The 20,457-nt window shown below is 45.0% G+C and overlaps 1 protein-coding gene across 7 annotated transcripts in view; it reads left to right on the top strand.

Moving 5' to 3' along the window:
- Window positions 1–13,674, top strand: part of ZHX1 (zinc fingers and homeoboxes 1) — a 31,010-nt gene extending 17,336 nt beyond the window's left edge. For 4 of the 7 annotated variants that reach the window (XM_062627064.1, XM_062627065.1, XM_062627063.1 and 1 more), the window contains 2 exons: window positions 1,123–4,512; window positions 12,802–13,674. In XM_062627064.1, the coding sequence (XP_062483048.1) occupies window positions 1,339–3,963 (2,625 nt within the window). In that variant the 5' untranslated portion in view covers window positions 1,123–1,338 and the 3' untranslated portion in view covers window positions 3,964–4,512; window positions 12,802–13,674. Of the gene's footprint in view, window positions 1–1,122; window positions 4,542–12,801 lie in introns of all 7 variants that reach the window. The other 3 variants (XM_062627068.1, XM_062627070.1, XM_062627069.1) reach the window with 3 other exon arrangements.
- The last annotated feature ends 6,783 nt before the right edge of the window (window positions 13,675–20,457 follow it).

Below are 20,457 nucleotides of genomic sequence, written 5' to 3' on the forward strand. Positions count from 1 at the left end.
CTCACTTTGGCAAGTTGCTGATGTTCCACTGTCTAAAAATGCATGTACCAATGGGATTTCTGGTATGAGAAATCAGTGTCTGATTTTATTCTGAGAGGAAGATGATTAGAGTTTATAACCCTCTGCAGAATTTTATGCATCAATTCCAGCAGACGAGTTGTGGTCCCTGTGGGATAAAATTCACTCCAGACCATGCTATTTTGAGACTACATTTATTCTCTGAATTTCCGCAGGCCTCAGCTCTGTTTGGTGGTACTTCAGTTTTCCTAAAATTATTTACATAAATTTGTGTGACTCCTGCTTGTTATAGCCCTCTTTAATGCTTTTTCTCTCTGGCAGAGTTCACACAATCAGTCATGTCCTTGTTAATGCATAGAAGCATGAAAACAGATTTTAGTTAATTGCTATGTGCTAGCAATCAGATTTGATTGGCTTGGGATTGGTCTTCAATTGGAGAATGACATTTGGGGAGCTAGGAAGAAAGGATAGTCATCCTCTGTCTGTCAGAGTGCCTTAAAAAGACATTGTTTTGCCTGTTTCCAGACTTGGGAGAAAGGCCCTGCATATGATCATCCTTGTGTGTATAAGGCAATAGAAGAACACTCTAAACCTGCCTTTCCTAGGACCCTTCCCAGCCTCTGACATGGAAGACATGACAGACTTAGTAGCGGAGGTGTCATACTGGGGTTGAGTTTGTTATAGGAAGGACTTGAGCTCACAAAGCAGTGGAGAGAAGCTGTCGTAACTTAGGCAAAGCAATTTGCAGCCGAGACTGCAGAAATCACACAGGACAACTGACCTCAGCACTGTGCCAAAAAAAAAGGGCTTCTGAAGAAAGGGAAATGGTCAGAAAATCACCTGGTTTACACCATTCTGCATTTTCTGCCTTTCACTGCATTGACGTGAATTAAAACGAGTTTCAGGCTGTGATTAAGTGGATTGGATTTTGCCTTTCTTAATTTAGCTTTGAGTGTATCTTCTTGGAATGGGTCTGCTGGGTTTCAGGGGATGAACAGTGGTGGGCTGAACCCAAAGGACTGAATTCTCTTAAGCCGTAAGATGTAGCAGAATAGAAGCTACTTTTTAAATTGAACTAATTCCACTGTCTCTTCTTTGCTGCAGGTGGTGGATGTGGACTTTAAAACAGTGTGTCTCAACATCTCATCCTCAACTATCAATTTTTAATCTGATTGCACTACAAAAGGAAAGCTGCTAATGGGATAAATGTTGAGACTTTACAAGAACTGACTTGAAGACCGAAAGCCATTATTACTAATCAGGAAGAGCTTGAAGCTAAGTCCGTATCTGACCAGTCAGCATCATTTTCACATAACAGGCATGGCAAGTAAAAGGAAATCAACAACACCGTGCATGGTCTTAGCCAACGAGCAGGATCCGGATCTAGAAATGGTATCAGACTTGGAGGAAGGACCACCTGTGCTCACGCCAGCAGATAACCCGACAGCAGAGAGCGTAACGAGTGATGAGGATGCCCATGAGTGTGTGGATTCAGACAATCAGAAAAATACAAGTAAAGTCGAAGGTGGTTATGAGTGTAAATACTGTACTTTTCAGACTCCAGATCTCAATATGTTTACTTTTCATGTGGATTCAGAACATCCCAACGTAGTATTAAATTCATCCTACGTTTGTGTAGAATGCAATTTCCTTACCAAAAGATACGACGCTCTCTCGGAACATAATTTAAAGTACCACCCTGGAGAGGAGAATTTTAAATTGACCATGGTGAAACGTAATAATCAGACAATCTTTGAACAAACAGTAAATGATCTCACTTTCGATGGGAGTTTTGTTAGGGAAGAAAACGCGGACCAGGCTGACTCTGCTGAGGTCCCCTCATCGGGGATCTCAATTAGCAAAACTCCTATTATGAAAATGATGAAAAACAAAACAGAGACTAAACGTATTGCTGTTTTCCACAATGTAGCTGATGACATTCCTGGTGAAGAAAAGGGAACTGAAAATGAGCCAAACTCTGAAGAAGTAGTAGAAAACCCACCGCCGGCAGTTTCTGAGTCAAAAGCGAGCCATTCGGTTGTTGGCAGTGCAGTAGATGTGGCCAGTGCGGTGGTGACTCCAGCACCAGTGCTTCAGCCTGGGGTGGCACAGGTCATAACAGCTGTCACAGCTCCACAGAACTCAAACCTGATTCCAAAAGTCCTAATACCTGTAAATAGCATTCCAGCCTATAATACTGCTTTGGATAACAATCCTCTTTTGCTTAACACCTACAACAAATTCCCATATCCAACCATGTCGGAAATCACTGTTCTTTCCACTCAAGCTAAGTACACAGAGGAACAGATTAAAATATGGTTTTCTGCCCAGCGTCTGAAGCATGGTGTGAGCTGGACGCCAGAGGAAGTGGAGGAAGCAAGGAGGAAACAATTTAATGGCACAGTGCATACTGTGCCACAGACAATTACTGTTATTCCAGCACACATTTCCACTGCTAGCAATGGTTTACCTTCAATTTTACAGACATGCCAAATAGTTGGTCAGCCAGGACTAGTTCTCACTCAAGTTGCAGGTGCAAACACGTTACCAGTAACAGCCCCAATAGCTTTGACTGTAGCGGGAGTCCCAAATCAAACACAGTTACAGAAGAGTCAGATTCACACTGCTCAGCCTATTGCAGAAACCAAACAAGTAGCTGCTGTTCCAGCCCCTCAGCCTATCAAAAATGAATCTGCCCTGATGAATCCTGACTCCTTTGGCATCCGAGCAAAGAAAACTAAGGAGCAGCTGGCAGAACTGAAAGTCAGCTACCTTAAAAATCAGTTTCCTCAAGATTCAGAAATCGTTCGGCTTATGAAAATAACGGGCCTGACTAAAGGAGAGATCAAAAAGTGGTTCAGTGATACACGCTACAATCAGAGAAATTCCAAGAATAATCATGGGATTCATCTCAACAGTGATTCATGTGCCACCATTGTTATTGATTCGAGCGATGAAATGAACGAGTCCCCAACGGGAGCCACTTCACAAAACAAGTCATCCTGGAGTGCTTTCCCTGATTTCACCCCACAGAAATTCAAAGAGAAGACTGCTGAGCAGCTGCAAGTCCTCCAAGCAAGTTTTCTTAATAACCCCATCCTTACCGAGGAGGAGATGAATAGGTTAAGAGCCCAAACCAAACTCACCAGGCGAGAGATTGATGCCTGGTTTATAGAGAAAAGGAAATCAAAGGTCTTGAAGGAAGAAGGAGCTGACTTGAATGAGAGCAATGCTGGCAGCTCAAAAGAAGAGGCTGGAGAAACATCTGTGGGAGATGGACCAGCAGGAGCGAAATCAGGGTGTTCCACTTCAAGCAAAATAGGCAAAAAATCACCAGAGCAATTGCACATGCTCAAAAGTTCCTTTGTCCGCACTCAGTGGCCGTCTCCACAGGAATACAACAAGCTGGCAGAAGAAACTGGACTCCCAAGATCAGAAATTGTGAGCTGGTTTGGAGACACTCGCTACGCCTGGAAAAATGGTGGATTGAAATGGTATTATTATTACCAGAGCGCCAATGCAAACAGTCTGAATGGCCAAGGCTTTGCAAGGAAGAGAGGGAGAGGAAGGCCAAAAGGGAGGGGGAGAGGCAGGCCTCGGGGGAGGCCTCGGGGAAGCAAGAGGTTAAATTGCTGGGACAGAGGTGTGTCTGTCATAAAGTTCAAAACTGGAACAGCAATCCTGAAGGACTACTACATGAAGCACAAATTCCTTAATGAGCAAGACCTTGATGAACTGGTAGCCAAATCTCACATGGGATATGAGCAGGTCAGAGAGTGGTTTGCAGAAAGGCAGAGAAGATTAGAACTTGGAATAGAGCTGTTTGATGAGAATGAGGAGGAAGATGAAATGTTGGAAGAGCAGGAAGATGAGGAAGAAACCGATGATAGTGATACTTGGGAGCCCCCCCGACATGTTAAGCGTAAACTTTCAAAGTCAGATTGATGTGCAGTTTGGGATTTGGGGCCAAAAGCCTATTAATGGGTTTGATGTTATGGTGAAGAGCCAGATGATTTCTTCATGGCCTTCAGTTTAGCAAGCACCTGCTTAGCATCTTTCTTCCACCTAAAAGAACCTGAGCAAGATGCAACCTGCAAGATGCAACCTGCAAGCAGGCAACAACTATTTGCTTCCTTACTACAAGAGGTGGACATCCTCAGGCCTAGCCTAGGACATGGGATTACAAATCGGATCCAGTTCAGCTCCTCCTCTTCCACATTACTGATGGGAAGGTTCATGTTCATCATTCACCTGACTGCTTCTCAATATTTAATTGCCTTATGTTGTTTAATTCCAAAACCACCACAGACTCATTTTTTTGTTGCTGTAGGAGAACATTGCTCACAAAGGAGGAACATACGAAAACCTAAGATGGCTTTTTTGCAAACATCGCTTCACCTGAAAGGTTTCAAGGCCTGGGTTTATTTCTTAAGGAAAGAGTTCAAAACAAAAGAGAAGGGGAAAAGTGTGACAAAGGAATCAATGAACCTAGGGGTGAGGATGGCTTGGTTTAAGAAAATGAGGTGATCTTGGCACCTTTTGTGTATCTTCAGAGTGTTTTGGGTTTACAGAACTTGTGCTGAAATGTTACTTGTTGATAATTATGAGCTAACTGAATGAGTCTAATGCTAGAAGATGCTTTTTGTTACATTTAATCAGTGTATCCTACACCAGTTTAATTTAAATGCCTGACAGACTTGATGCAGTTGATAGTACCATTCATTTTTAGCTTGTGCATTCTTTCATTTGTTGGAAATGGTAAGAAAAGTATGTGTATTTCTAGCTAAAAAAAAAGTAATTCTTGAAATCTTACACGAATTTGAAGGTAAATGTGAGGTGGAAAGTGCCTAAAAGGCATTCAGAGTTGCTTATGGGGGTTGTAAGAATACACAGATACAGAGATGCAGAGTGTCTTTGAGTGCTCTTAAGAAAGGTTTTCAATGTAAGTTGTGGCCATGACATGATGTTTAATTCTCAGACAAAATGAAGTTATATGGCTTTTAGATGCTTAGGAATGATAAACACACCAGTGTTTAATTGTTCCGCAGTGATAGCCCAGCTGAATGACGTGTGTGCAAGTTTAACTTAAATTCATCCTGATGGATTGAGCTCGCCGCTATGCTGGTTGTTCTTAGGGCTGCTGGGTGAACGCACTTAACTTCTGCGGGAGGTTTGATCTGCCTGAACTGAACTGCAGAAGTAGTTTAATCTGATGTGAAACATCCACATCCTGAATAAGCGTCTTTAAAACAGGGGGAGAAAGGCCATTTTGTCTCAAGATGTTGAAGTTGTCGTAGATTTTGAATTAGCAACTTAAAACCAGGCCAAATTCACAGAAGTTAGTTTAGGCAGATAGATGGCATTCCATAGAACTGGTGCATTGAGGAAGAGTAGGTTGTGTTCTTGCTACTGTCAGTCTGCATTTTTTAGGGGTAAGTTGCTTTCTATTTAGATGTCAAAAGATGATGAATTGGTGCTGTTGTCACCAGCATTGTCTGCTTTTACACTGCACTAATGGAAAGGATGCTTGCAATGTCCTTTTGCACACCTGTCAGCATCTTCTCTGTAGGCTTCTGCATGTGATGACCTATGAGAGGTTAGCATTGGGAAAATGTGTCCCAATGATTCCACATCTCCAGGAACCGATTCTAGGATTATTCCTTCTTTCTTCCTGGGGTAACGGTCAAAGGACCAAGAAAGTCATTTTAGTCATGATTTTCTGAAGCAGAGGAGTCCGTGGTAGATCTTGTTTTCCTACGTGAATGTGGGTGAAACCCAGGTCAAAGCAACAAAGGGAATAACGTCCAACAAAGAATACTGTTAACCTCCTGGATTCGCCTTCCTTTGTGGTTGCTTTAGCTGCCTTTCTGCTCCCAGATTGAACAGGCTGCTAGAGTTGCAGGAGGATGTTCTGTATGAAAGCCATTTTACCAGGGTGAGCTTTAGAGAGTGCTGGAAAGAAAAGGGCCACGGCTGTTGGTGTGAGAGGTGAATTTTATGTGAAACTAATCCCTGGCTTCCATGACTGAAATTGTTGAGGCACAAAGGAGCCATGGTGCTAAGGGAGAGATAGCTCAGAAGCCCTCAGATTAACTTGTGGGTGGGGGGAAAGCAAAACTGTGTTGTCAGTTTATTTCACTGGAGTGTTTATGGCTCTGGAGGTGAGGTGGTGGTGGAGAGATCAGGATCTGGCCTTTTCAGCTTTGGCTGTTACGTGTGGTTGGGAGGTATTCTTGTTTGGCTGGTAATGGTATGGATGAGGCTGTTGTAGATGCCAGCAGATAGAAGAAAGATTCTCCACTGGGAATACGGTGCTTGCTGAGTTGGAAAGGGCAAAGCTAGTAGGGAAGGAGATGCTCTTTTTAAGTTTCCAAAAATATTAGAACAAATCCTTAAAATCCTTGGGAATATGCCTCTAGCGAGCAAAGCCTGCAGTTGCCTGAATGCATAAGATTGACCCAGAATTAATATTCTTCATAAAAAAACAAACAGAAAACCCTCACCCAAGCAACCTGTCTAAATTAAGAGCTCATTTTTTTGTTAGCAGAGAACTGCATTTAGGTTACATTAAATCTGACCTTCTTTACAAGATGGGAAAAGATAAGGATCCAACTTAATTATACGATCAAACTGGGAAATCTTCCATCTTGGCAGTGTTCTGTTAAATAACACTCAGCTACAATGGCAGGCCTTAGCACATCTGGTCTGGAAAACACAGGAAGAGGAAATACATTGTTTATCAGACTAAATATAGTTGGATTGGACATATTCTGTCAGTGGAACAGTCAGAGATGGTGGCTGATGTATACCGGGCCAGATTCTCAGTTGTAAGTATTACAGTTCCATGTATTCCACTGGTTCTAATGGTATTTACAGCCCACTGAGGAACATTGTTTCTTTGCACAAAGTAAAATTGAAATGTAACCATGTGCTGTGGGTTGGCTAATGGGAGATGCAGAGTTACCCACGTTTCCTTTGGGCTACATGCACATACTAAGCCTTTCAGTTGTGCCAAGGATGAGAAAAATCTGGGTGGGCTCACCCTGAAGGCAGTATTTGCATGCATTTCTTATTGCTCATAATCATAGAATCATAGAATAGTTAGGGTTGGAAAGGACCTTAAGATCACCAAGTTCCAACCCCCCTGCCATGGGCAGGGACACCTCACACTAAACCATGTCACCCAAGGCTCTGTCCAACCTGGCCTTGAACACTGCCAGGGATGGAGCATTCACAGCTTCCCTGGGGAACCTATTCCAGTGCCTCACCACCCTAACAGGAAAGCACTTCCTCCTTATATCCAGTCTAAACTTCCCGTTTTAAGTTTTAACCCATTACCCCTTGTCCTATCACTACAGTCCCTAATGAAGAGTCCCTCCCCAGCATCCCTATAGCCCCCCTTCAGATACTGGAAGGCTGCTATGAGGTCTCCACGCAGCCTTCTCCAGGCTGAACAGCCCCAGCTTCCTCAGCTCGTCTTCATACGGGAGGTGCTCCAGTCCCCTGATCATCCTCATGGCCCTCCTCTGGACTTGTTCCAACAGTTCCATGTCCTTTTTATGTTGAGGACACCAGAACTGCACACAATACTCCAGGTGAGGTCTCACAAGAGCAGAATAGAGGGGCAGGATCACCTCCTTCAACCTGCTGGTCACGATCCTTTTGATGCAGCCCAGGATACGGTTGGCTTTCTGGGCTGCAAGCGCATACTGCAGCCGGCTCATGTTCATTTTCTCATCAACCAATACCCCCAAGTCCTTCTCAGGGCTGCTCTGAATCTCTTCTCTGCCCAACCTGTAGCTGTGCCTGGGATTGCTCCGACCCAGGTGTAGGACCTTGCACTTGGCATGGTTAAACTTCATGAGGTTGGCATCAGCCCACCTCACAAGTGTGTCGAGGTCCCTCTGGATGGCATTCCTTCCCTCCAGCGTATCAACCGAACCACACAGCTTGGTGTCATCGGCAAACTTGCTGAGGGCGCACTCAATCCCACTGTCCATGTCAGCAACAAAGATGTTGAACAAGACCGGTCCCAACACCAATCCCTGAGGGACACCACTCGTTACTGGTCTCCAGCCGGACATTGAGCCATTGACCACAGCTCTTTGTGTGCAGCCATCCAGCCAGTTCTTTATCCACCGAGTGGTCCATCCATCAAATTGATGTCTCTCCAATTCAGAGACAAGGAAGTTGTGTGGGACAGTGTCGAACGCTTTGCACAAGTCCAGGTAGATGACATCAACTGCTCTACCTCTGTCCATCAGTTCTGTAGCCCCATCATAGAAGGCCACCAAATTGGTCAGGCAGGATTTCCCCTTAGTGAAGCCATGCTGGCTGTCACCAAGCACCTTGTTGTTTTTCATGTGCCTTAGCATGCCTTCCGGGAGAATCTGCTCCAAGATTTTGCCAGGCACAGAGGTGACACTGACTGGTCTGTAATTCTCCAGGTCATCCATTTTCCCCTTCTTGAAAATGGGGGTTATATTTCCCTTTTTCCAGTCATTGGGAACTTCACCTCGCTGCCAGGATTTCTCAAATATGATGGCCAGCAGCTTCACAACTTCATTTGCCAGCTCCTTCAGGACCCGTGGATGGATCTCATCAGGACCCACGGACTTGTGCACGTTCAGATTTTTAAGATGGTCTCGAACCAGTTCCTCTCCTACAGTGGGCGCAAGGTCTTCATTCTCACAGTCCCTTCCAAGACTTGGGTGGTGTGGTCAGAGCATTTGCCAGTAAAGACCAAGGCAAAGAAGTCATTCAGAACCTCAGCCTTCTCCAAATCCTGTGTAGCCCCCTCAGAGCTTCCTGAGGGGGGCTATGTTCTCCCTAGTCTGTTTTTTATTTGCTATGTACCTGTAGAATCCCTTCCTGTTATCCTTAACATCCCTAGCCAAGTTTAATTCAACTGGGCCTTAGCTTTCCTAACCTGGTCCCTAGCTTCCCAGACAACATCCCTGTACTCTTCCCAGGCCGCCTGTCCTTGCTTCCACTTTTTGTCTGTTATTTCTGTTTGAGCAAACAGAGTCTATTGATTACCAGTTTATTTTGTTTACAGCATGTGTGTATTTGCACTGCATACTGGGAGGGAGTGAAATTCCTTCTGGAGGCCTCTTGTATGAGGACTGACAGGAGAAGTATTGGAAAACTCAGCATGCTGGTGTATTTTATCTGGGACTTGTAGTTGTGCGTGGTGGGAACTCAAAGCTTCTGGTAGCAGTGGTGTAGCCAACCTTAGGCTGCTGTGCTCCTTACCTAGGTACTCAAGGCACACTGAGTAGTCACCCAAGAGAAACAGAAATCACCTGGGTGTAGGATAAGGCACCTTCTCATCCTCCCAGTTACACACAGGAAACTTCCTCAACTTAAGCACATCAGCAAGTGTCTCAGTGGGTGATGAATGTGAGCATCTCAGTGCTCACTGGCAGTGCACCTCTGCAGCATGGCTCCCTCTTGTAGCTTACACACACTTCCAAGCAAGATGCTTGGAAGTCACTTGGACTGAGCTGTGTTGACAGTGGGGACGTAAGGGTCAAGAAAGTCCATCTACCCTGGGGTGGGTGTCCATGCAGGGTTTTGTTGATTTCCCTGTGGGGTGAAGAACTGTGTATCGATGAGCCTGTGCTGTGGCTTCTCTATTTCTGTGCAGCTTCACCTCTTGGGTTTGGGCTGGTTATGAGCCAGGTTTCAGTGACTGTCATTGACACTGATATAAAGAAACTCCGATCTTGTTCAGATCTCACCTCTAGGCAGCTGGCTTCTCAGTCTTCCTTAGGAGCAGTTTCAGAACTCAGTTGTGAGCAGCACTTCCTTTAGAGCTAAGGTAGACCTTTCCTCTTCATCTGCTGTTTCTGCCAGAAGTACCTGATCTGATGATGCTAGTTAACTGATGTCTCTGGAATTCAGCTAAAGGGAGAATAAAGGTGATCCTGTGCCAGAATGGAGAGGGAGGGTTAAAAGGAGGCAAGCAGTGTTAAACGAGGTGAGGCATCCCACCTTCAGTGTATTGTGCTGCTTCAGGGCATGTTTTGCTCTTGCTTCTGAGCACAATGAAAGAGCACGGTTCCATCTTAAATAGTGCTCTCTTCCCAGTATCAACCTCTGAATGACTCCAAGGTTAGTGTTTGTTGTAGAAAGAAGGTCAGACCTATCCCTCCCTGGAGGTTTGAATGAACTAACTGGCTTATAAGAAGAGGAAAGAAGGGAAAATGCCAAACTTGAAGGCTCTGACTTTTGCTTGCCCTGCAGAATTTACTTACCTAGAAGCTGATAAGCAAAGCAAGTTTTTCTCTTGCTCTCCTGACAGAACAAGTAAAATATTGCACTCACTCATTTTGAGCACACGGAAATCTCTGCTTTGTTTTGAATGCAGAGGAAAGATACCTAACACCTCATGATTAGAATTTAGTGGATTATCTCTAATACACTCTAGTAAATGAGGCCATTCCCTTTTTTAACCTCGCCCAGGACCATTTTAAAACCGGCTTTTTCATGACATTATATGCGATGTGGGATCTGGCTGTAACTTTGATTATTGGGAAGGAAACTCATGCAATGCCTGCATCTGATTGCTGACTTTGGGCAAAAGCCCATTTTCTTCCTGCTCACCAAGGAACTCGTGAGGCAGGCGAATGCATTCCCTTGTCCTCTGCAGAGCAGAGAAAGCATTTCTGGAGCCCAGACAAAGTGATTCATGGCCTTACACAGCCCCCATAGGCCAAAAAGCCCAAAGATGCATTCACTCTCCTCTTCCTCCTCCGTTTCCTTCTGAAACGAGAACACAGCAGTTAACTCTGACATGTTGTCTCTGGCTGCTGAGTAACCAAGCTATACTTAAAGGTGGGGAGCATTTTCCCTTTGCACTTAATGGAGTACTGTGTATTCAGGCTGGATGTCAGTATTTGCTTCTGTAAATAGGATAGTGTTGATTTGCGTCCTGCACCGGAGTCCCGTATCTGTCTATATTCATATCTCCCAAGGAGAGAAGATAATGTTTAAGCTTCTGTAATATTAAATATCACTGCCCTAACCTGAATGCACAGAAGTGGAGTGCAATGAAATATAGCTACTTTCTTTAATTTATTTTTCTTGGAAAATAATTTTGCCTGTGTTCAGTAGTAATGGAAAGATAGTGTCAATGATCAGAAAGCAGTAAAACTGTTGAGAGTTGGCCATAATACTTGGGATAAGTGTGTAAATTAAAGGTGAGAAGGGCTAATAGAGGGCTTGGTTCCCTGCACTGAACAGTGCTGGGCTACACCTGTATCAAGCTTGTGATATCCTAGGATAAGTAGATTTACCAGGGAGCTTGACACAAGCTTACCACTCAAGCTACTTGAGGTTTGCTGATGTGTTAAAATTACATAGGAAAAGATTTTAAAATGAAGGTTGCAACAGAAAGTGAAAAATCCCCTCAGCAGCTTCTTACACCCACTCCAGAGCTCAGATTTCTGTGCAGCTTTCTCACATTTAAAGAAGGGATGTTCCAAAGCACAGGTGGGTTATAATCAGTGTTTTCAGGGTTAATGGTTGGAGCGCTCGGGGGGTTTTTCTCCTTCTGTAGTGAAGAGCATCTGCACTTTTCCAGTTATTGCAAAACCCACTTAGACAACACCGTAAGATGTAGAGTGGTAACTGAGGATCCTGTAGCACTTCTCCAGAGTTAAGGTAGGATTTGTCTGATCACATACTGATGTCTGCATTTGAGCAAGACACCCCTTGTCAGCATACCCAGCGAATGCAGGGCTGCCCACCCCACGTGTCTGCACCCTCACCCCACTGAGTGCGTGTGACATGTGGCTTAAGGGCAGTGACACTAGAGACATCTGAAACTGGGTGAGATGGATCTTCACCTGGCTGGATCGCAGCACTGACTTTGGTGGTGTGGTTTGCAATGGTACTTACCTCTGCTTCCAACTTGGCGCTCGTTGGGAAGTGTGAGGCCTTTTGGTTTGCTTTATTTGCCTTTGCTTTTTTCTTTTTTTCTAGAGCAGGTAGCACTAAGGTGGTGGATAAAGTAACTGGTCCTTGGTTATAATACTTGGCATAAAAATGATTTGGGGTTTCTCAAGTATTATGGAGATAAGGTTACTATATAAACATTGGACTCTGCATAACTTGGAATGTGTTAAGACACATAATACTTGTGTCACAGTTGATGAAAATATTTTCTTATGCTTATACAGTACTAGATGCCTATCACAAAACTTTCCCTAAGGAATCTGCTGGAATGATGGGAGATTCTTCATCTGTGATACGAAATGATCAACTACAAGAGCTCCATTATGATTTTGAAATGTTCCCCCCACCTCCAGTTCCAGCTCACAGAAGTGTTCCCAGTTTTGCATAGTTGGGTCTCTGCATGTGTGCTTACAGTCTGTACAGAAATGCACTAAAATGAGTCGCCCTACCCGGGAAGGCTTTATATTGTATAGAAAACGTAGCACTGGGTACTGCTCTTCATGTGCACAGGAGAGTTACAGGTGTCGGTCTCGTTTACAGAAATGATGGCGCTTTGCAACTTTCTATAGTATATTGCAATATATTTAAATGTCCTGTTTGACATGTGAAATGAAATCAAGTCAATGCATTGTTACGTATTTGAAGTATGAGGAAGACGATTCACTAACGACCAGCAAGGCTTTTAGAAGGTGTCCGGAGTGTAGCCGTCTGTGTGATCTGTCTGGTGTCTGTGATGTTAAAGGAAGCAACAATACTGTCAGTGTTGAGAATGAAGAGTTTCTTTTGAATGATGCAATAGCTTACAGTGTCTTTCCTTTGTAGCTGCCCAGCGTGGTGAAGGGGAAGCAATTCTTGAAAGAGTTCAAGAGAACTGGTTAACTGTGAATGGGCCTAATCTTTCGTGAAACCAAGAACATTTTTGGACACACACAGGACTTGAATACTCAAAAGGATTGGAACTTTGTGTTGTGCCAAAGTTAAACTACTGCAGTTGGCAGAAGTTCTGCACTGTAAATAGAAGACTGATTAAAAGACAGCTTGTAAAAAACACACAAAAAATCAGATTTTAATACAGTACGTTTTTATTCTGATACACGATGGAAACAGTCTGGTTTAGACCTTTTTTGAAGAGGCTTCAGTGACCACTAGATTTTGTCCTCTTATATTTTGTTTGGCCTAATACTATATGTTCTAGTAAGATGGGCTTTACTGCCTGTGTTCTTTGATATGTGATTAAGCTTATAGCTTTGAGTGACCAAACATTTTACAGAGTAAAAGTTCTTAGAAACAGTATATAACGTAACTGATATTTTCTGTGTCTTATTTATCAGGCTCTGCACAAACTTGGGAAGTTGTGCTGGACTTGTACAACTCCTGTATGGGAACACAGCATACTTCTGGATGTTACCCCCGTAAGCCTTGGTGGCACTACGGATCTTGCCTTTGGATTTATTTTTGTTAGTTTTTTGAGGCAAAGAGATGATGGATGCTGCTGTAAGATATTTGTAGTATTTCCATTATTGCTTTCTGTAGCAATTACTGCTTTTGCTTCAACAGATAAAGAGAATAAATCAGAGAGAGGAAAATCCTGGAAGACGCTGGGAGAAGAAAAGGATCATGTGGGAACTGCTGAAAATAAACTTTGTACCAAAAATCTGAAAACAGAAGTAATAGAATAAATGTCTCCTTACTGAGCGCGTGTGGGTTTAAGAGGTGGTGTGGAAACCAGCAACATGTCTGTATGAAACTGGCACAAACCACGTCTTCTCAAATGCCTTTTTTTGTCCCTGTTACACAAAACTGAATCTCACCGATTCCTCAGATGCGTTGAATTTGGAGAACTGGCTTTTGGCTGTGCAGCCAGCGTGAGGTCAGCTTCACGTGCGTGTCAGTACAGCTGCTTGTTGCTGCACTGTTCTGCCGCATCAGCAGGCCAAGGACGCTCACGTGGTTATTCCCATGAAGGCAGATGCTCTTTATTACTGCATTTAAAGTACTCGGGGTGGGAAGGGTAGGGGCGAGTGGGAACCAGCTCTCCATTTCAGCCAAGATGAGCACTTTCTGGTGAGCTCTGTGTCCCTCTGGCAAGCCCGACTTGCTGTCGCTCACACAAGCTCCCTGCTGTCTTGAATCAGTGGGACCCATCACACCGACTGCTTCAACTGTTGTGCTGCAACACAGTCTTCTCCTCAGGCATTGTGCCTCCAGACCTATCCCCACCTGAAAACAAGGTGTTTATTGCGATAAAATCACTCCTGTGCTGTAGCATACTTCAGTCCCAAAAATCACATCCCTGGCTGAAGTAGTGACCTACGCACAGGCCTGGGGATGAGCGCCAGTCCTCTGTACAGCTTGGTGGCTGGCCAAATAGTTTTACTTGGTTCACTGAAAAAAGGGGGAGGGAGAGAAGGAATGCTTATTCAAGAATCCGTCAGCTAATGAGGGAGTTATGGAAAGCCCTGGATTATGCACACAGTCACCTTTTTTAAGGAGTTACCTTTTTTGTTTACAGTGTTAGCAGTGATTCCAAAATGCTGCAATTCAGTCGATATTTTCACAAGGGACCAGCTGGCCTTGTGGGTTGTTTCCCCTCTCCCAGCCTCCTCTTCCCAGCCCCTTCCCTCTTCCATTTGTTTTCATTACAATATTGTCAACTACTATATTTAAGAATTTAAAATACCAAGTCACTTTGTGCACTGCCTTATTTTTCCTTTTACACCAAAACCTCTCCTCGAATGACGTTCCGTTGCTCCCTGTAGACTTGTCATTGCTTTGGAATACTGGTGGTGGTGGTCTTTAGCCTGTCGATGGTGGTTTCTGACATTTTTGGTTGTTCAATGACTTGTTGCACTTCAAATGCTGTAAAAGAAAACCTTTGAATATATTTATATGTTTCTACCACTATCATGTTGAACTATGAGCATTGTGGCTAATTCATCTCCCATGTGTGTTTCTTTACAGGCTCAGCGCTGAGCTGATGTTCATTAACTTATTTATTTGGTAGAAGAAAGACAAGAGGGAAAAGGGGAATGAAAGCGTGTGTCACACCTAGTTGATTTGTGAATTTGGGTGAAAATAAAGGTCAGTGCTGGCAGCAGTTCTCAGTGATTTTCAGTTTTCCTAAATGAAAGCCAAATAGGAAAAAACGTAATTGCAGTGCAGCCTGTCTTAAGGGACTCCCATGGAAGAGAGCCTGCAGAACAGCCTCTCATAATGACATGTTCTGAACCGAAGGAGACAGTACAAATAATAGTGCAATTGTGGCTGCTCTCAGTCCTTTCCAGCAGCTAGCCAGAGCCTCAGGTGAAGTCCTGCTGCAAGGGCTTCTGTAGAAGCATCACCCCCAGCACCCACGATGTGTGATGGAGGTCCCTCATAGTTTTCCTTAGTGCCACCACAGAGTTAAAAACTGCATCACTGACGTACGTTTTACAGTGTTCTTTGCTCTAAATCCATTTCACTTGCAATGATTTGGGGACAGGAGCAATTGTGGGCAAAGTCCACTCTTGATTTCTGTGTTTGTTTGCATTTGTTCATTGAGAGGCGCTTTCCCTCGTGCTTTCTGCGGGCACTGATGCTTGTACAAGGCAAATACGAAGCCCTAGAAGCTAAATTTATTAGCAGTTTCCACTGGTCCTTTCCAGCCGTGCAAGAGCTGCATGGGAAACGAGGCCCTGGAGAATCAACAAACAGTTTGGTTGGTTCCCTTGTGGAGGCAGCTTCTCCATATGGAAAAGGAGAGCGGGACTGGAAAAGCCCATGAGTTGTGAGGGGCAGTCCCAAGGTCAACTCCTTCAACATAGCATATTTTTTTCTGATTCTTTAGTTTTGTTTCTTTGTGTTCCTGCAAGAGAGCGGTGTTATAGGAGGTCAGCTCAGTTTAACAGATGTTATTACCATAGAGGTCTACCGCAGCCAGGGCTGGTGTCCTAGAGGAGTTAGCACCTGTGTTAGTCCTGAAAACTGCAGTAGTGAAGTTTTAACCAAGAGAGATAATAAATCTGCTGTGGTCTTCATGGCTTGGTTTCATCACGGGTAACAATTAAGCAACAAGCATGACTGTGGCCAGGGGAAGTTAATGAGTTTTCAGGAGAACAGATAAAACTGAGAACAGGGGCACTGAGGGAAGCATATGAACTTCACTGCACCCCACAGCGAGTCTGTTGGAGTGTTTTCCCAGTTAGAGCAGTACATGGGGTATACAGCCCTTTGCCATGATTTCCACATCCAGCTTGTAGCAACCATCATCAAGATACAGCCCCGGTGCTTGTACTACATGGCTGAGTGAAGGAGTTCAGGTCCATGATCCATGTCAGGGCTGGAATTATGCAGGGTTGCAGGGGAGGATCACTGCTTTAGGGTTCTCCCTGGTACCTGATCTTCCTCCTGCCTTTACACAAAGCTTTTTTCCTCTTAGCAGCATTCTGGTCAAACCCAAGGGCGTGCTCATTGTGTTCATCATTTATCTTATCAGACAGAAAATAGTTGCAAACCCCATTAATAGCTGAACACATCTGTGCCTAGTGCACCCTTTTGGCAATAATGACTTTATTGGGTTTTGTGAGGCCTAGGGAGGGAAGGATTATGGCCCAATTAATATTGCTTGCCAGGGGTTTGAAAGGCTGAGCAGGCAATGAACCACCTTTTGGGGGATGTGTGTTCTCCTGATTGTCCTAAGGACCCCTAAAAAGCTTCTGGCTTCTGGTAACAACAGACAGTTCTTACTCTTTGACTGCCACGATGCATGGCCCATCCTCACTCATTTTTGTTGGGTCTTGCCTGGTGCCTTTCTGCTCAGCCACTGGCCTCTGTGCTGTCTGTTAATACTGCCCTGGTTTCGATGTAGTCTCTTCCACAGTGTGTAAGGATGCTGGAGCACTTTTCCTCTTCAGGGGTAAGGAGTCATTTTAATTCCTGCATTTTCCCTTAGCTCAGACCTGGTTCTGCTTTCCTCAAGGGCAGATCTGGATGTAGCTTCTTCTCAGTCGCATTTGGCTAAACTGGTTTCTCAGCTAGCTTGAGATGGATGGAAGTTCATCTGATCCCACCAGTGCTTCTTTAAAGATGTACTGAGCTTGAGACAAGTATTCTTCTGAAATGTGGGTCAGTAGCTTCTGGGAGCTTTGGCTCAGGGGGGGTCAGTCTTGTTGCTCCCAGTGTGAGCACTTAACTGCTTAAGGATTGCTCTTGAGCTCTGCAGTTGTACCTCAAACCATCATAGTAATATACGCAGGAGCTCATGTGAGCTCCTGAGGGCTTGAACTGCAGTTTTGTTTGCAGTTAGTAGCAGTGATAACCTCTCTATGCCACTAGCCATGAAATGTTATTTGTACTACCCTCCCGCATTAGTCATGGGCAATATCCCCTTATGCGTGACACCATGCAAAGAGGATGAAAGATGGTCTCTGCTGTAAAGAACTTGCAATCTAAATAAAAGGCAAGAGACAAGGACACAGCACGACAATGTCAGCAAATAAAGAGCTGCTGCTCTTCTCTTTCTGTGGACATGTTTAGAGAAGAGCCTGTGTTATGACTGTCAAAAACTAATCTTCCCTCAAGGTACGAATATTTCACACTGTCTGCAAGAATCTGCTTAATGATTCAGGAGCCACCCATCCTTTGAGGAATGCTGCCTGTGGGCCCTACTGCCCCTTCCCTGCAGGCAACTCTTGCTTTGAGCAGGGAGCTAGTCTCTCTTTTGCTGTCTTCCAAAGGCAGCTCCTTTCCAGCACATTTTAATGAAGCTATAAACCATGTGAGAGCTGCATTATTCCTTAGCCGATGCGTGTGGGTAGTGCCTACCACGATAGGGCCCTAGTGCAGACTGAGGTTTCTTGTTTCTGCTGTGTGTGCTTGATGGTCTCTAAAACCTTTGTGGTGTGCGTTCTCCTGGCACAAGAGTGTTCTGGCTGTGGCGAGGACCCATGGAGGCTATCACAGTATGAATAATAACATCAGTAACTAAAGAAGCACCAGGGGAGAATTCTTCTGAATTAATTTTGCCTCAGAGTGGAGTGGGAAGCCGGGAGAGGAGGGGATGATGGGATCTAGACAAGCTGTGTCTGCCATGCTGCATTTTCTTTCCCTGGCCAAAAGGCCTAGGCAATAGGGCAGTGTGACAGATTCCTGCCTATCGCTAGAGTTATCTTCACTGCCCAGGCTTTCCCTGGGCTCACCCTGACTACAAGATGCAGCCTGTTCCTGCTCACTGAGGTTGAAGCTGGGTCACAGCACCTCAGCACTGTGTGAACAGCTGCAATAGGTTTGCTGATGTGCAGGAACCTGCTTGGTGACCACAATGTGCTGGAGCCCATTTGCTTTATTGGTCTGATGTTCATGTGCCAAGCCCGTGGTTTACGCTGCTGGTGGAGTAAGACCTTGGCTGCCTTTAGGAAGAGATTCATCACGGCTGCTTTTTATCCCCAAAGCTGCCTACACAGAGCAGCTGCAGCAGCGCAGGCTCTCGTAGGTAGGGCTTGTGCATTCCGAGCCCCCTCAAAGCTGCCTCTTCCAGAGATGTTTTCTCCTGCATGAAGCCAAGGCTAACGGCACCATGGCAAATCATGCTGTGCAAACTCAGGCAAACGGCTTTGCTTAAGTACAGTGGGAATCTGTATTCTGGCAGCTACACTGATGACTCGTGTCTTAGGGGAGAAACTGAGCAAATCTCCAGTGCTGACAAGGCACAGGAATTTCCTAAGTTGCATTTTTTTATTTCTGTAACTAATACATGAGGAGCCTTGTAAATGTTTGAGGAGAGGCAGGGGAAGGGGAGAGCCAGGCAAAGAGGAAGGAAGAAGAGAGGCAACATTAACGCCTGTGATTTAGGACTGAAACCATGCAGTCAGCTGCTAGGCCCCCTGTGTGGTGCTCCACAATCACTGCTCTCCTATCAGTGGTTTACCAAAGGCATTCTCTGCATTGCAACACAGAGCCTTTGCAGACCACTCGGGATCCTCTGAGGCAACCATGGCTGAAACCCTCAGCCGTGAAGGGCTCTGCAATCCAAGCTGGCAGCCAAGCGGCTGCTCTGGGATTTGCCCCTGGGTGTGCCTTGCTCTTTGTGTTTTACTCTGAGCTGGGGCCACATTTTGCTTTGATTACTCATGTTAATTTTTTCTTCTTTTTGGTTTGTTCTTTATCATCGTGCTGGATTTTTCTGTTTTGCTCATTAGAGTGGTGCCTGCAGCATGAGCAGCAGTCCTGGAGGAGGGGGAAAGGAACCTGTGTGTTCAGTGTATGTGAGCAGAAGTGCAGATGCTGTAACTGTGACGCTCTTCCAAACCTCTGCAGGCTGAGCCCTGTGTGCTCTGCCTGTCCTGCAACAGCTCATCACTGGTCTGTTGGCAGCAGGAAGCCACACAGGTTTGGTGTGCACATACAAGCAGCTCTGTTCTCACCTACCCTGACACTTAGAAGGACTGAAGCGTGTCAAGCACACTCTCCATTCTCTGCAGATTCACTTGTTAAGTGCTTTCCTGTGTTCAGGCGGGCTTGTTTGCCCATCAGCAAGTTTAAAAGCAAAACAAACCTCAATTTCCTTTCATTTTTCTGATCAAATCTACCTGCCAAAATTGAGTTTCGACCCAGGGATTTAGGCCGGCTGATGCTGCATCCAGTCACAGCTGTGCTGGTGTGGAAGGACATTCTAAACATTAGCCACTTAGAATAATAAAACCCCCAAACCTAGAACCTGTATTTTACATGTCTACTAGAAAGAAACCTTACCCAAACAAGCAGTGCTTTGGCCTCAAAAGCTGTTCTCTTATAGGCAGGTTCATAAGTTCATTGCACAGGTTAAGGAAGTACAAGGATGACCTTTCAGCTTAGCTTCTCCAAATCTCCATAGTGACTAGATGGGACAAAAAGAACCTTATTGGATGGACAGACTGGCAAGGTGGAGAGAGGCAACAGCAGTGCAGGTAGAAGAACACAGCAGTCTGTGCACCACAGGACATAGATCTGGGCTGGCTTCATCTGGGTGCTGCTAATGAGCTCATTGCATGTGATGTGCAATGTGCCAGAGAATCCTCACGTCTTGAAGAAGCCCTGTGATCAGCCTTCACTTCATCATGTCCCCATTTACCATATCACAGTGCTTTGGGGAGGGCCGGGATTTCACAAGCTTCCTCTTCTGCTCTGAGGCAGAACTGAAATCAAATGGAAGCATTACCAAAACGCATTCCCACCCACAGTGCCACCAGGCTAAGATACCACAGAATAACTCTACAATTACGCAATTAATTTATCAAAGCATGGGACACTTCGGTTCAGCTGTTTGTTACGAGATCTTCCATCACAGCAACTTGGGACTGAACACACCAGGTCCACGGAGGTGCTATAGCCCCACTGCGCACCCAGTTCCTAAATCCAATGGGGGTGAAGGCCAGAAGGGGAGCCACAAGCTGCGCGGGGCTGACCCCTGGCTCCAGTCATACCCAAGGACGCTTCCTCCTCTCCCAGCCTGTGGGGCGAGCA

The sequence above is a fragment of the Pezoporus occidentalis genome, unplaced genomic scaffold (genome assembly GCF_034315485.1).
Source record: "Pezoporus occidentalis ecotype Australia unplaced genomic scaffold, CSIRO_AGI_Poc_V1 ctg3, whole genome shotgun sequence".
Taxonomy (NCBI): Eukaryota; Metazoa; Chordata; class Aves; order Psittaciformes; family Psittacidae; genus Pezoporus; species Pezoporus occidentalis.